At 55.3% G+C, this 16206-nt stretch overlaps 1 protein-coding gene across 1 annotated transcript in view; it reads left to right on the top strand.

The window, feature by feature from the left end:
- Positions 1–4140: 4140 nt before the first annotated feature.
- Positions 4141–16206, top strand: part of CAPZB (capping actin protein of muscle Z-line subunit beta) — a 138578-nt gene continuing 126512 nt past the window's right edge. Inside the window, exon 1 of the mRNA XM_061148052.1 lies at positions 4141–4268. Coding sequence (XP_061004035.1) covers positions 4266–4268 — 3 coding nt within the window. The 5' untranslated portion in view covers positions 4141–4265. The remainder of the gene's footprint in view (positions 4269–16206) is intronic.

The raw sequence follows: 16206 nt of genomic DNA, 5'->3' as shown, positions 1-16206 counted from the left end.
TGTGTGTATATACACACACACACATCCATCCATCTGAGTCACTTTGCAGTAGAGCAATAATTAACACAATACCGTGAAGTAACTACACTTAAATGAATTTTTAAAAAAGCACTCGGAACCATATTCAATATCTTCTACTAATCTGTAAAGGAGAAGAATTGGAAAAAAGCATATATATATGTATGTATAAATAAATCACTTTGCTCTGCACCTGAAACTAAAAAATATATTTTGTTGTTGTTGTTTTTTGATTTTGACCATGTTGCATGGCTTCTGGTATCTTAGTTCGCTGACTAGTGATTGAACTCGAGCCCCTTGCAGTAGAAGTGCGGAGTCCTCACTCCCAGGCCATCAGAAGATCTCCCTAATACAATATTGTAAATCAACTGTCGTCGTTCAGTCGCTCAGTCGTGTCTGCAGCACACCAAGCTTCCCTGTCCTTCGCTATCTCCCAGGGTATGCTCAGACTCATGTCCATTGAGTTGGTGATGTCACCCAACCATCTCATCCTTTGCTGCCCCCTTCTCCTCCTGTCCTCAACCTTTCCCAGCATCAGAGTCTTTCCAATGAGTCAGTTCTTCACAACAGGTGGCCAAAGTATGATGCTTAAGCTTCAGCATCAGTCCTTCTAATGAATATTCAGGGTTGATTTCCTTTAGGATTGACTGGGTTGATCTCCTTGCAGTCCAAGGGACTTTCAAGACTCTTCTCCAGCACCACCATTCAAAAGCATCAATTTTTCTGCGCTCAGCCTTTTTTACGGTCCAAATGTCACATCTGTACATGACTACTGGAAAAACCATAGCTTTGACTATACGGACCTTTGTTAGCAAAGTGATGTCTCTGCTTTTTAACGCGCTGTCCAACTTTGTCAAGTTTTTCTTCCAAGGAGCAACTTCAATTTAAAAATCGGGGAAGGGAGAGAACATGGGGAAGATGCAGAATTGTTGGTAGAGGAGGTTTCTGTCTAACTCCATCACGTCTGTGAAGTAAGAGACCAGCTCATCTGCTTAGAGTGAAAGATGATAAAGGGACAAAGGAAGAAGACTGAAAAATCGTCCTGGTAGAGTGTGGGAACTGAATACAGCAGGAAAATATAGTAGGAAGGCTAGGCAGGATTGAGGGCTCATTTGAAACTAGTGGACATTGACTTAAAATGACGCCTGTCACTTCTAATTTTCCATCAATGTTCAGATATTCTGATGCAGGCAGAGAGGAGGGGAAGAGCTGAGTCTAACCAGGGTTGGCCAAGAAGAAAAGAGACGGGTAAAGGAGATGTGGCAGGTGGAAGAACATGATATGAGATTGGGCTTTTGAAAGAGGAAAGAAGAAACAGTATTAAAAGTAATGATGGAGTTTGCCTCGTACCCACAGCCCCTCAAAAGCAGCTCTTTAATGCCACATGCCCCCATGTTCATAGCAACAGATGACTCGTTAAGGGGTGGGATCTGATCTGTGGGCAGCCAGTCTGTGGAGCTGGCCAGTGACTTGCCCAACTAGCTGTCATCATTAAAAGACGAGATGAGTTGACTGGATTCTGTCTGAGGAGCTAAGCTATGAAACACAAAAGAGTCTGCCAGTTAATAGGACAAGCTGATGCAGAGAATAAAGGATGGACAAAGGTCACCAGGATGACCCCCCAATGCAGGTTGAAATGTTGAGGGAATAGGGCTATAGGCAAACTGAGGATGCCAGATAGTCAAGAATGCAGCAGATTCGTCAAAAGCAGCAGAAATGCAACCACATGAGAGGGATGGATTAACCTGTCCCTGAGTTCTGGGTTGGTTTCCGGGCCCTCTTAGTATGAGCGAACTTAAGTTTCAAAGGTTTTTGAGAAGGAGAGTGATGTGATCAGACCTGGGGTCATGAGTGTAGGCTCACTCACTTCTCTCTATGTTCACCTCTTAAGTGAGCTCACCTAGGTGTCTTATGCATTTAAATACCTCAAAGTATCATTTATTAGCTGACAGTTCTCATCAATTTATCACCAACTCCAAACTTTCATATTTACTTGACATCTCTATTTAAACCTCTGAAAGACAACTCAAACATAACTTGCCCCAAACGGATTCTTACTAGCCAGCTCCTCAAAAAAGAAAAGAAAAAGAAAACCAAAATACCCAGACTTCTGCTCCCCCGCCCCCCCACAATCCTCCACAGATCAATAAATGGCAAATCCTTCTGGTGCTGATCAAGCTGAAAATCTTAGCGTCATCCTGACTCTTTTCTTCTCATGCCCAGAGTTGCATCTCTCTGCCCTGTGACCTAGGGTTTACCTCTCCAGGCCTCTGTTATGAGGATTAAACGAGTTATTATTTGTAGAGTGCGTAAGAGCGCCCATCACACAGGAAGTCCCATATAAGTGCTTTTGAAATAAATAACAAATGCCTTTCATACAGAAAGGTCTTTCCAACAGCCCTAGTCCCCCTACAGTCCATTCAGAACACAGCAGTCTCCCGATCCCTTGAAAGCCCAGGACAGATCCTGTCCCTGCCCTGCATCTCTCTGACCTCACTCAGCTCTTGCCTCTCTCCCCGTGTTCAATCTGAGCCATCCATCTCCACCTCCTTGTGCCACAGACACACCAGGGCCTGTCCTCATTTGGTCTGTGCCCTTGCTGTTTCTCGTCCCTCCCCCTGATTAAATGTTAGGCCTTCCAGAAATCCACAAAAGAAGGGATATATGTATACGTACAGCTGATTCACTTTGCCGTACAGTATAAAATAACACAGCATTGTAAAGCAACTATGAAGTGTTGGTCGCTCAGTTTTGTCTGACCCTTTGTGACCCCATGGACTGTAGCCCACCTCTGTCCATGGAATTCTCCAGGCAAGCATACTGGAGTGCGTAGCCATTCCCTTCTCCAAGGGAATTTTCCTGACCCAGGGATGGAACCCCGGTCTCCTGCAATTAAAATTAGTTTTAAAAAAAGTTAGGCCTTCCTTGGCCCCACTTTGGCTAATCTGCTGCTGGTTCCCTCACTCTGATTTTCCTCCACATCTCCATTTTTACTTAGTACCTAATTGTCTCCCCTCCCTTGTTTAAATCCTGCAACAGGGAGGGTCTTGTCCTTTGCTCTATCCTTAAGAGCCTAGAGCAGGGCTTGGTACACAGTAGATGCTCAATAAATACCAAGAGAAAATTCCTAAATGCCACACCCTTGTCTGAATCCTCCTAATACAGGTCTGAATGATGCTTGGGGGACTTATCTGTGTTCCTTTCAATGCCAGTGGTAGTTTTTACTTGACTGTGAGCTATACCCGAGGACGGGGTGGGCTGTCATGGCCTGGCTGGTGGTGCCCATTCCTGTCATTTGTACAATGTTTTGTAGTTTACAATCCCCTCACCAGTGGCCTGATGTGCATCTTACAAAAGAGAGAGAGAGTAAGCTAGGGAAGACAGTTATTACTACAGGGCTAGCGTCCCAGGCCTCCTGCTTCTAGATCTAGCATAAATACTTGTTGAGCGAAGAGAAAAGAAAATTTGAGTCCCTGTGTGGAATGAGGCAGCCCCCCTGGGCAAATGGGCGGGCGCTCCTCTTAACATGTGACGTTTCTCAAGCCGGATTTTCTCATTTCTGCCTGGGTGGTGCTGATAGCATCCTCGGAGCAGGGATCGTTAGGTCCGGTTCACCCCTGCGATCTTCGGGGCTGCACCCCAGGCTCGGTGTGTGCTGCTGGCTGCTCAGAGAGGAACGTGGCCCGAGGCCCCGTTTTCGCAGCGACTGGCTGCAGGTCCCACACGCAGCAAAAAGCGGCAGTTCGGGGGTTGCACTCGGGGATCGCGCGCCCCGCCGCGTCCCCGGGCCAGGCCTGCCCCGCGGGCCGCACCAGTTCCGGGCGCGCCGCAGGGGCGAGAACGTGCAGCGGGGTGGGGGTGGGGGTGGCTGCTGACCGACCGGGGTCCCAGCGCCTTCCGCATCCCCGCCCGCAGGCCCCGCCCCTTCGCAGGCCCGCCCTCCTCAGGGCCCGCCCCTCGCTTCCGGGTTCGGTGCCCCGCCCCCCCGCGCCGCGCTCCATACTTGGCGATCGCCGAGGCCTTGCGCGCTCATTGGCCGAGAGCCGGCTGCGTGGGGGGCGGGCCCGGGCCGGGCCGGGGCGGGGAAGGAAGGAAGGCGGCGGCGGCGGCGGCTCGGCGCGGGGGGAGGGGGCGCTGACCCGGATGTTCACTCTCGGGCACCCGGGGAAGTGGAAGCGCCGGGCCCTGCTGCGGTGGGGAGAGCCACAGACGCCGGGACCGGGAGCGCCGCCGCCGCCGCCGCCGCCATGGTAAAGGCCCGATGGCCCCCGCCCCGGCCCGGGGCCCCGCCGGGGCTCGGACCCCTCCCGCCGCCCGGCCCGGCCCGCGGAGGGTGGGCTCCCCGGGTGGGGGAGGGGCGCGCCCGGAGCCCGGGGGGACCCCCCCTCCTCGCCGCCAGCCAGCTCGGGAGGGGACCCGGCTGGGGGCGACCCCGGCCCCAGCCCCTGCTTCCAGCTGGACTCCACGTCCGAGTCCAGGCTGCGCTCCCCCGTAGCCCGGCCCAGACCCTCCTGGGCCCATGGTCCTGTCCGGGCACCCCCTTCGGAGACCCAGGCGTGGTCCCTGTTTCCCCCGGCATAGGCCCCCATCCCCTGTCCCTTCGGCCCACGCTGGGCCGTCGCTTCTTCCTCCTCCGGCCCAGGCTAGGCCTCTGTCCCCGCGTCTCCCCTTCTCCATGGCCTCTGTCCGGACCCCCCATTCCCCCCTTCTCCATGGCCTCTGTCCGGACCCCCTGTTCCCCCCTTCTCCATGGCCTCTGTCTCCCCTCTCCCCCCTTCCCATGGCCTCTGTCCGGATCGTCCCTTCTCTGTGGCCTCTGTCCGGACCCCCCACTCGCCGCTTCTCCGTGGCCTCTGCCCCCTTCTCCATGGCCTCTGTACCCCCGTCCCCCCTTCTCCATGGTCTCAGTCCCCCTCTCCCCCTTCTCCATGGCTTCTGTCCGGACCCCCTATTCCCCTTTCTCCATGGCCTCTGCCCCTTCTCCATGGCCTCTGTCCCCCGGTCCCCCCTTCTCCGTGGCCTCTGTCCGGACCCCCCACTCGCCCCTTCTCCGTGGCCTCTGCCCTCTTCTCCATGGCCTCTGTCCCCCCGTCCCCCCTTCTCTACGGCCTCTGTCCCCCCGTCCCCCCTTCTCCATGGCCTCAGTCCTCCTCTCCCCCTTTTCCATGGCCTCAGTCCGGACCCCTGTTCGCCCCTTCTCCATGGCTTCAACCCACATTTGCTCCCTCCGCTCCGCGGCCTCAGACTGACTCGTCTCCTCCTTCCTCGGTCTCAAGTCTGGACCGCACTCCTGCGCCCCGGGCCCCCGCCCGGACGTCACCCTCTCCGTGCCCGCTGTCCCCCTTCCCCGGACTTCTCATCGCTCGGCCTGCGTCAGCCCCACTCTGTCCTGGGCTTGGCCCCCCAGACCGGGGGCCCCCGCTGCCCGCCCTGCCCCCGACCCAGGTGGTCCCCTCACCTCCGCCCGGGGCGCACCCTTCTTGCCGCCCGTGGGAAACGAGAGGCGCCCCTCGGCCCGGGTGGGGACGCGATCCTGGGGTTACGCGGTGCTCCTCCTGGCAGCGAGCGGGCGAGGGCAGGGCGGGCATCCGTGTACGCGGAAGGCAGCGCGGCGCCCCGCGGGGCCCTCCCAGGCGACTGCCGCCTGGGCGCCGGGGGGCGCGGGGCTGGCGGAGCGCTCTGCCGGGGTCCGCAGGTCGCTCGGGGTGTGCACGCTAGCCGAGGGGAGAGGGCGGGGGAGCCGCGGACCGGGGCTGAGCGCACAATCGCCCTTGTGAGGCCGCCGCCTTTGGGTGGTCCCCCCGGGCTCCGAGGCCAGCAGACGGCCCGGACATGATGCACCCCTGCAGACGCAGCCTCCCTTTCCCCCTCAACTGTCAACTCGTGAAGGTTGGAACTGCAGATTATGGAGGTGCCTCGGACCAGGTGAGCCGCCGCTGGCTCCCCTCTGCTGTTTGTTTTGGTAATGAAGGCAGCGACTCGGCACTCTGACTGGCCTGAGGTTTCACCTAGGCCCCCCATCGGCTAGCCCTCCACTTTTGGAACCTTCTTGCAGGGCAGGCCCAGCACCCAGGTTGGAAGGGCCAGAGGGCTTCTGCTTCAAGTGGCCAAGGAACCTTGGGCGAGTGGACTGAGTGTTCAGGCCAGGGGCAGGCAGATGTTTGCATGTGGACTTTGGGCCCCAAGGGTTTTGAGGCTCTCGGTTCCTTGTTTAAGGAAGAGATGTTGCTGCTGAACTAGGGTGACTAATTCAGAGCAGCTCGTTTTTTTCTTAACGCCTTCCTGTATGGTAGTGATGAAAAATGTGGCCTTTGTGATTGGCCTTCTCTGATAGCATCGGACTGCAGGGGAGGTGGCCCAACCCCAGTCCTGGGTGGGGAAGGACTTCTCCAGGACAGTTTTGGGTGAGGACTCGGAGGGAGGCTTTGTACATTTGCTGTTAGGGCAGAAGCAGGGAGGAGGGCTGGCGTGGCCAGTGGACCTGCTCACGGCAGCATTTCTGGCTGTGTGGGGGTCGGGTGCAGTGGGGAGCATCTTGCCTTGGCCTGAGCCCCAGAGGTGATGGAAGGATGCCTGTAATGACCCAGAAGGGACCGGATGATACTTGAGGCTTCTGAGCTTCCTGTATTTGGGTCTTACTTGGATAATCTGAAAGGATCATGGAAGGAGTGGCGGGAAAAGGCCTACATTTCTGGAAGGGTGGGTGGGGCTGCTAGGTGCCAGGCCCTTAACCCACACAGGGCTTTGTGAGGTAGTTGCTGTCCCCATTTTACAGGTGAAGAAACTGAGGTTCAGACAGTGGAATGATTTACTAAAGATGCTGTTTAGTTGACAGAAGGCTCTAACTGCATCCTTCCCATTGTCCCAGGCTGCTTGTGTGTTGAGGATGTGAAGGACACTGTGTAGAAAACACTGAGGATGGTCACTCAGAAATGGGGAGCGGGGAGCAGCTGTTACTGGCTGCTGACGTGGTTCTAGTCCTTTGCACGGGGATGCCATTTCATAGTGAAACAGTAATGCGGTGATGCAGGCTTTTTTGACGTGAACTCTCTCAGGGCAGGGAGTTTTGTCTTTTGTTTTGCTTGTCTGTATCCCTGGGGCCTAGAACAGTACCTGGCATTGAAGGAAATAGCTTGGAGTGTTCCCTTTTGGGGCGTGTCTTGAACTTAGCCATTTGGATTTCATACTCACGGCCTTAATAACTTGTTCTTAGTATCCCCCTAGGCTTGTAGGTAATTTCTGACTGCTTATTGTTCAGTTTCTTCCCTGCTTGAATATTCTGACTAATAAACCAACATAGCCAGTTGGGATAGGGCAGAAATGGTGGTATGGGGTTGCATAATAGGTAAATGAATTAAGACCACTGTGTTTTTCATTTTCAGTAGGTTTGATGGTAGAGAAACCAGCTAGTTCTCAGTTATCTAACTTAGAAGGAAATAGCAGTTTGAGAATCTAAAATACTTTGGACTTCGGAGAAAATGCCATGATTTTTGTTGGCATCAGTTACAAATGCATAGGCAAATAGAATTTCTTTGCATTCTCTTAGCAGGTAATAATCTCACTATTGTAAGTGCTTTATAGTTTCAGAGCACTTTTCCTTGCCCAGCTCTAACTTCTAACGTAGGAACTAGTGTTCATTTAGAGTTAGGATTCTGGTGCTGGGTGGTGGGGCTGCAGCTTACAGGGATGGGCCGGGCCCCCTCGGGAGTTGTCCCTCCGGCTCCCGCGTGGTTTGGGCTGACAGGAGAGGAGAGGAGGAACAGGTGGAACAGTGCTGTTGGTGTCTCGGCTGGTCTCCTGCTGTAGGTGAGATGCATAGCTCAGACCCCACAGGTATATACAGCCTTGTTCATTCCAGCCCAGCTGGCTGTTCTTCGGTGGAATCCTTCACAAACGTAGCCCACGACTGATCGGTTGGCTTGAGGTTCGGGAGATGCTAAATCATCTGATTGAAAGCAGATATTCTGTGTATAACCCGGAAGTCCTATTCTCTTACGTTCCTTGGGGGAGGGGAGGGGACAGATGACTGACCACACAGGGAAATGGTGGCTGGGCAGGTCCTTGGAACACTGAGCCTTCTTAGACAGGGATGCACGCATCAGGCAGAGAGTGGGGTGTGAGGGGGTGCTGGCAGCTAATAGGTAAGATGAATACACCATACACAGCATATGTATGAGGGGCTTTCTCTGTGCTGTTTGTTCTGTGTGCTGGGGACAAGATTGTACAGTGAACAGGACAGACAGGGTCCACGCCGTCACAGCTTGCCTTACTTGGCCAGGAGGCATGTCACTCTTACCTGAAGTTTAAGGAAGCAGAGCCTTGTCTAATATAACTGCGTGAGGTGATGTGGGAGACTTAAGAGAAAGTTGGAGCTTGTGCCGGGCTTCAGCCCCGGCCTTGGGGTGTGCACCCGCCTTTGAGGCAGCACTGCCCCCACGGTCTGTCCCTGCAGATGGGATGCTTTCCCAGCGGGGAAGGTAACCTTGTGCCATGGAAGTCCAGCCCTTCTCTTCTGGGTAGTGACTGCTGATTGAGGATCTGCCGTCATCCAGAAACCTGACTTGGGTCTTGCCTCATCCCAGGATAGACCCTGGAGAGGTTGAGTGACTGGTGTGAGTGGTGGGTCTGGGACTCGGGTGTGGGTCCACCTATCCCCTGTGCTGAACATTCACTCGGTTCTAAGAAACGGTGAGCAGCAGGGACCCCAGTACAGACTCTGGTCCCATTTCTCCTTGTGGTGGATCCCGCCAGTGAGAGAGTGGGGCATGGACATCCAAAGTGTGCAGGATCACCCACGTTAAGACCAGCAAGAGACTCGGCTGGTGGTTCAGTGGCTAAGACTCACACTCCCAATGCAGGGGGCCTGGGTTCCATCTCTGGTCAGAGAGGTAGATTCCACGTGCTGCAGCTAAGAGATTGTGAAGTGAAAGTTGTTCAGTCGTATCAGACTCTTTGTGTCCATGGAATTCTCCAGGCCAGAATACTGGAGTGGGTAGCCTTTTCCTTCTTCAGGGGATTTTCCCAATCCAGCGATTGAACCCAGGTCTCCCGCATTGCAGGCAGATTGTCAGCTGAGCCACACACCACAACTAAAGATCGTGCACACTGCAGTGAAGATTCAAGATCCCAAGAGCTGCAACTAAGATCCTGGTGCAGCCAAATTTAAAAAAAAAAATCAGCAAGAGCCATGCCATTTCTGAATCTAGGCTTTCAGAGATCAGCTCTCTGGGGTGAGGAGGTGGAGGCTTGCCCATTGCGGAGCTCTGGCCCACTTCCAACAACCCCACCAGGAAGGTCCACCCTTAGGAGGTAGGCAGCATCGCGTGCAAAAAGTTAAGACTTAGGAGCCAGACAGCCTCGGGATAACAGTACCTCCTCGTAAGGCTTCTATGAGGATTAAATGAGATAGTGCTCTTCAAGTGCTTTGAACAGCATCCGGCACATAGTTATTATGCATCGTGAATATTGCTGTCACCATTTCACAGATGAGCGTCAAAGGGCTGAGTGGTTCATCTCTCCGTAGCTACTAAGTGGAGGAACCAGGTTTTCTGGTTTCCTAGGTAGACCTCTTTCCTCCACGCCTTCCACCCTGGTGAAGGCACATGTGAAGTTTGTTTGGTTTTGGGCTGTGTCTTGAACAAAGCATGTCGCTGGCAGGGCCTGAGGCTCTGCTCCACCGCAGAGGTGGAGATACCAGATACCAGGTACTGCCGTGGCCTGATGCCGCGTCTCGGGCTGTAGATACCTGGTCTGTGCCCGGTGGAGCCCCCCATGAACGGAGTCCTTGCCCTCTGCCACACCTGTGAGCTCCTCGAGGGCAGGCACCCTGTCTGTCTGGTTCCCACCAACCACCCATGCCTCGCGTGGGCCTCCTGGCCCTTGGTGAGCGCTTCATAGATGCGGAGTGAATGAGAGGGGGCTGCTCCCCAGGACGTGGGCTCGGGTTCAGCAGATGGGTGAGGAGTCCTGTTTCTGCAACTCAGTATGTGTCTGAAGTGAGGATCCTACTCTCCCTCGATGGGCAGAGCGAGGCATTTTCTAGGGGTCCTGGGAGAAAGAGGTAAATATTGTGATGTGCTTGGCGCACAGCACGTGGTCGCTGCGTTCATCGCCTGCCTTGTCCGGTGCCCGCCACGGCAAGGACACGAATCGCCCGGATCCCCGTGCCCGGGTCCAGGAGGGGAGGCCAGGTGCATCCAGAAAGCTGAGTGCAGCAGGAAGGAAGTAGTAGAAGGAGAGACTCAGCGGGTCACGCGTCTTCCCATCCTTTTGGGCTTGCCTCGCGGTCCACTGCCTGCTCCACACCCTGTTGACCACACCAGGCAGCCTTGGCGGGGACGGGGTGGGGTGCGGCCCGGAGAGGTCGTGACCAGGCGGAGAAGATGGGGTGGGGTGCCGGGGCCTGGGGCAAGAGCGGAGGTCGGGGTGATGGTCCTCTGGCGAGTTTGGGGGCCAACTGCAGACTGCACGGCCGGGGTGGGGGAGCCTCGGCTTGGGAGGGAGTTGTGGGGCGCCTGAGTTGCTAAGCTAAGGAGTTTGCATTTGATCTGGGACAGCGTGGAGCCAAGTTAGATTTTTGACAGGGCAGGTGGAAATTGGAGGAGGCTGGCAGAGTCGTGGTATTTTAGGAAGAGGCATCTGGCGGTGGTGTGCAGCCGGGAGGGAGGCGTTTACAAGCATCAGCCTGCGAGGTTCTCAGGGTCCCGGCCACCGAGGGGCTGTGGGGAGGGAAAAGGAAGGGATGGGTGAGAAAGATGAAGATAGGAAAAAAAAAGAAAAAAAAGAAAGATGAAGATAGGAAAGCCGTGAGCCGTCGTGATTGATCACGTCTGGGCTGCGGGAAACCTGTCCCGGAGCTGCCCTGTTCAAGCATTCGGACAGGATGCTTTATCACTGACCCAACAGCTATTTCTGGGCAGTTTAAATCCTAGATAGTGGTGTCTGCAAAGCCTTGATATCCTTCTCATGCCTGAACTGGGGTTTCGGTCTGTTAGCCCAGGGACCCAGCCGCCCAGTCCTCCCTGCCTCTGCGGTGGCACCGAGTCCCGCTCAGCCTGTGTGACCCTCACGTCCCCCTCATCACCTCGCCCATCAGCCCCCAGGGCCCGAGCTCTGGGTACCTGGTGGCTCTGTCACTCGTGATGTTTTTCATCAGGCCGTTCATTCCCTGGATGCTCACCCAGTAGTCAGACCTCCGAGAAGGTGACTCTTAAGCGGAAGAGGCAGGTGAAAACAGGCGGGTCTGAGATTGTGCCCGACCCGGGCATCGGTGCAGAGGCATCACCTGGTCCCTTCTCCCTGCCCCCCACCCCCACCCCATTTCAGACAGCCCTGAACACCTGTGAGAGGAACCTTCCTCTGCAACTATTTCTTCCAAGGCCGCAGCCCTGGCTGTTACCTCCACCTGCACCATGGCGGTTATTGTGAGGATTGAGTGAGTTTGCATGTGGAAAGGGTAGAAGGTGCCCCGTACTCTGTCAGTACAGCAGGACTGATTATTTTACTAATATCGATGGCTAAGAGGTGGTGTTTCACTTAACCTCCAGGCCGCCTGGGAGAAAAGTGGTAGTGGGCCCCGGTTCTGCTGGGACTCCAGAGAGGCAGAGGCCCTTGACTTTGGCCGGGGATCAGAAGGGCCTCCAGCCCTGTGCTTTCTGGCCGTGAAGCTCTTACCGCACCGCAGGTCGCAAGCGCGCGTGTCCACTGGCTCGGCCCAAGCGTCTCCACCCATGGCTTAAACCGCTCCGCAAAGCTTCCTCTTCTAGCACGGAACTCGGCATTCTGAGTTAGGATCTGCTTGGAAATCAGTGTGAGCATTGCCTGGACTTAGCGTCTCAGAGGTTTCCATAAGATTTGGGCGGAGACTCGCTACAGGTACTCAGTGCAGTATCTTTATGTAAAAAGTGAGGGTCCTGTCAAAGTGCTTTTGCACGTTCCTTTTCTGCCGGGGTGCAGGACACGCAGGGTCCCCTTGGAGGTGCCAGGGGCTCTCTCCCCCCCTTGTCAGTGGCCACGAGAGAGGCAGACAGGCCGGGTGTGGCCTGCTCACAGGGCCCGCTGCCGCTTGAGCTGTCTCCATGAGTCTTCGGCCCTGAGGAGGTACATCTAATTTCACCTGGACGGGCCTCCCACGTGCGGTTCTGGGCCCAGGAGCTCGGAGGACGAGCTTTTTACCCGCCGCACACTCCTGCGGAGAAGTCTGATCTGAGACCCTGTGGCCCCTGAAGGAGCTCCTTTTGGGTTTGTCTCGGTCTGACCTGAGGCTTCGTTTTTTATTACCCCCTTGCTTCTCCGCTGCTCATGGCTTGGTCAGCGCGCGGTTCCTGGGGCTGGACGTGGAGAATGCAGCAGTGGCCGGGCTGGCCTGCTTCAGGCATTTGGCGCTGTGAGTTTCTTTTCTTTTTGCCACATCACACGGCAAAGGCGGAATCTTAGTTTCCTGGCCAGGGATGAAACCTGCGTCCCCTGCGTTGGAAGGCGGAGTCTTAACCCCTGGACCACCAGGGAAGTCTCGCTTTGAGATTTTCTGATGTGTGTCGTCCTTGCTTCCTTCTGTTCCCTCCTCCAGACAGCTCCTGTCTCAGAATCTCTTGCAGCTGTAGGGGGTGTGGCGCCCCGATAGTCCGGGCTTTTGAGGCCTCTGACTTGGTCTTGGGGAACAGGAAGTGGAGGTGCAGGGTTGCTCCCGTGCGTCATCAGGTCTCCCTCTATCAGTCACAGAACCACCCCCCTCTGCCCTGGTTTCTTCTGGGTGCACAGCTACTCACTCTAATTCTCTCAGCCCCAGCCCGGTATCGTGCAGACAAAGCTCAGAAAACTTTAGTAATTTGCCTAAGGGGCCCGGCTAGTTAGTGCCAGAGCCAGCATTCGGATCCAGCCCATCCCACTCCTGTCTGGTGAGTTCTGTGGTCCTGCTTGTCTCACGCGTGGACCCGCCAGGATGTTTATTTTATAGACGAGGAACTGGGGGCCGCGGGGCTCACCTGCAGGTCCCGCCACGGTGGCTGAAGAAGTCTGAGTTTAGGTTAGAAGTTGCGAGGGTTGGGACTTCCCGGGTGGCCCGGTGGCTAACAGTCTGCCTTGCAATGCAGGGGATTCGGGTTCCAGCCCTGGGGGGCAGGGGGGTGACCAGGATCCCAGGTGCCGCGGAGCTCCTGAGCTTGAGCACTGCAACTCGAGTCCGCGCGCTGCAGTGGAAGATCCCACGTGACTCGACTGTTGAATCCAAGGGCTGCTGCTCAGACCTGACGTGGCCGAATAAGTGAATACTTAAAAAAAAAAAAAAAAGTTCGGAGGGCCCTTGAGTTCAGGGTGTTGAGAATGAACGCCGCTGGGACCTCCTGAGCCGTGGTCTGTTTTCAGAAAGGTGCCTGCTGAGCCTTCAGGCGGTAGGTGCGTCTCGTCTGCCCTCCTTAGGGGCACCTGGGCGTTCCGGGCAGCGCTGCCCGTCGTTCTGTCGGTGTGCACGTCCTGGTCGCTGAGGGCACCTGGGCCCTTCCCCATGAGGCCCAGCCCAGCCTGGGCACCACAGACGGGGTCGTGGTGCCTGGGACCTGCGGGGAAGGACCATGCTGTTTTAGTAGCTGTCTGACCTTGAGCAGGGTGAGCTGGTTACCCTCGTGATGCCTGATACCTTCTGTTTCTTGTCCTTGGGAGGGAAGACAAATGCCTATTCCTCAGCTCAGAGCTGCGTGTGGTCACCATGGTCCACTGTCCCTGGCACACGGCCATGTTTTCGTGTTGAATGGGTGAATGTCTAGTAGGTCCTACATGAACGTAAGTGCCCCCCGCCCGTAGACTTGAAACATGTGCGTGCGTGCTCAGTCGAGTCTGACTATGTGACCCATGGGCTGTAGCCCACCAGGCTCCTCTGTCCATGGGATTCTCCAGGCAAGAACACTGGAGTGGGTTGCTGGACCCTCCTCCAGGGGATTTTCCCCACCCAGGAATCAAACCCATATTTTCTGTGTCTCCTGCGTTGCAGGCAGGTTCTTTACCCTCTGAGCCACCTGCGAAGCCTGTTTGAACTGCATGCGTGCTCAAGTCGCTCAGTCGTGTCCGACTCTTTGCGATCCTGTGAGCTGTAGTCCACTGGGCTCCTCTGCCCATGGAATTCTCCAGGCAGGAACACTGGAGTGGATTGCCATTTCCTCCTCCAGGGGATCTTCCTGACCCAGGGATCGAACCTGTATCTTTTGCATCTCCTGCATGGGCAGGGAGGTTCTTTACCACGGTGCCACCTGGGAACTTGCCATTTTCCTAGGTCAGAAATGGCCAAATGCACGCATTTCATGTGGTTCAGCCTATAAAAGACCAAACAAGAGGCAGGGCACTTGCAGAGTGAGGCTTCCCAGCACGTGTCCAGATCTCCTATGGGACTAAGCCCTTGGCCTCACCTGGCTTCTCAGGACAGCAGTGTTGGGCTCCTTGTTGGTCACTGTCACTTCAGGTGGGAATGACGGGAATGGAAGGAGCCGAGCGGGGTCCCCCATGGGGTTGGGTCTCCTGGTGCTGAAGACTGTCTGGGGGGTCCAGCGGTGGGGGATCGGGGCCAGGTGGGAAGGGGGACCCTAACGCTGTCGGTATTTGCTGCCCCTCTGCACGTGGGGGGCGTTGAGCACTTGGCCCAGAGTCACACAGCCGACTGTCCTTGGAGTTGGAGGCAGGCTTGATTCCAGAGTCCAGGGCATCAGGGGGCAGGTTCTGGAGCCGGACCGCCAAAGTCCCGGTCTGAACCTGCGGCCTTGGGCAGCTTCCTTCATTCTCTGCCTCAGTTTCTTTGTCTCACAAAGAAATGGTGGGAATAAGAGTATCTATTTCTGATGGATTTTATGAGGATTACATGAGTTAATGCTTGTGAAGCCACACACAGGATGACATTAACTACTATTATTAATAATACTGCATTATCATCAGTGACACGGATTTTTGGCGTGCTGTTAGAGCCGAAAGAGGTTTGAAATGTGGAAACTCCCTCTGCTTTGTGTTGGAAGAAGTTTGAACTCTGTGTTATTGTTAGTCTCCCAGAGAAGGTGTTCCTTCTCCCAGAGCTCACTGGAAACACACCCTTGTTAGCATGGGCTTACAGAGCATGCACCTGCCTCTCCATGAGCAGGTTGCTGGAAATGGTCCTTTTGTTGCAGGTCATAACATAAGTCACTCTTTTGGAAAATGGCTTAATTTCTTTTTTCTTTCTCAGCATGAGTGGCCACCTCTGGGCTGCCAGTTACGTGCAGCGCCCAGAGCCTCCGAGGGGAGCAGGGCAGGGTGCCTATCAGTGGGCCTCGCCTCCCCCCCCCGCCCCACCCGGATTTTCTGATCCATTTTCTCCTTTTCTGAAGGTGGCAGGTTTTCGCAGGGACTCTCAGCTGCCATTAAGCAGTGTTGCATTTGTGAACTTCTGCAGACCTGCCAGAGTTCACTGCCTTGGGGCTTTCAGGTTTGATTTTTAAGGACGTGTGTTTGATTTTAAGGTGTGTGGATTGTTGGGGTTTAGGAGTATAAGAGAGGCACAATAAAAGAAAATGGAGGGAAAAATGATTGTTGGAAGGCAGCCTGGTGTAGTAGAGTGGAAGGAGACCCCTGGATCTGGCTTCTCGGGGACGGTGTGAGCTCGAACTACCTGCTTACTCTGAGCCTCAACTTTTCCTCATCAGTGAAATGGGCATAATCTCCTCCTCTTCTCAGAGGAATAAATAAGAATAATACACGTCAGTGCTGTAGTTCAAGCCTCGTATGGTGACGGCCTTGTTATCTCTAGGAATCTCATCTTTCATCTTGCAAATTAGCACTGGTCCACTGGGAAGAGAACTGGATGACTGGAGAAATCCCTGTGCTGAGGAATGCCCTAAATCTAAGATGCTGGTGTCCTGGTGACCCCCGGCGTCCGCAGAGCTGGCTCCCCGGCCCGCAGTCCCCGTGTGCTGGCTCAGAGGGTGTATCACACGCGGGACCTGCACGAGGCCGCCTCTGTGCTGAGTGTTGTGGGCACCGCCTTCTGTCATGTCCCCAGGGCCCTGGTCCTGCCCCTGCTGTGCGGTTGTGAAGATGGAGGCCTCGACGGTTAAGATGAACCTGGTACCGGATCACACAGCTAGTCAGGGGCACGGATGGCCTTTAAACTCCATCCTTCTGATGAGAGCATCCTGCCCGCAGCACCCACTGGAGGCTGGCCCAAGGGTGCCTTTT

This window comes from Dama dama, chromosome 8 (genome assembly GCF_033118175.1).
Source record: "Dama dama isolate Ldn47 chromosome 8, ASM3311817v1, whole genome shotgun sequence".
Lineage (NCBI taxonomy): Eukaryota > Metazoa > Chordata > Mammalia > Artiodactyla > Cervidae > Dama > Dama dama.
This window is presented reverse-complemented; position numbering and strand designations above follow the sequence as displayed.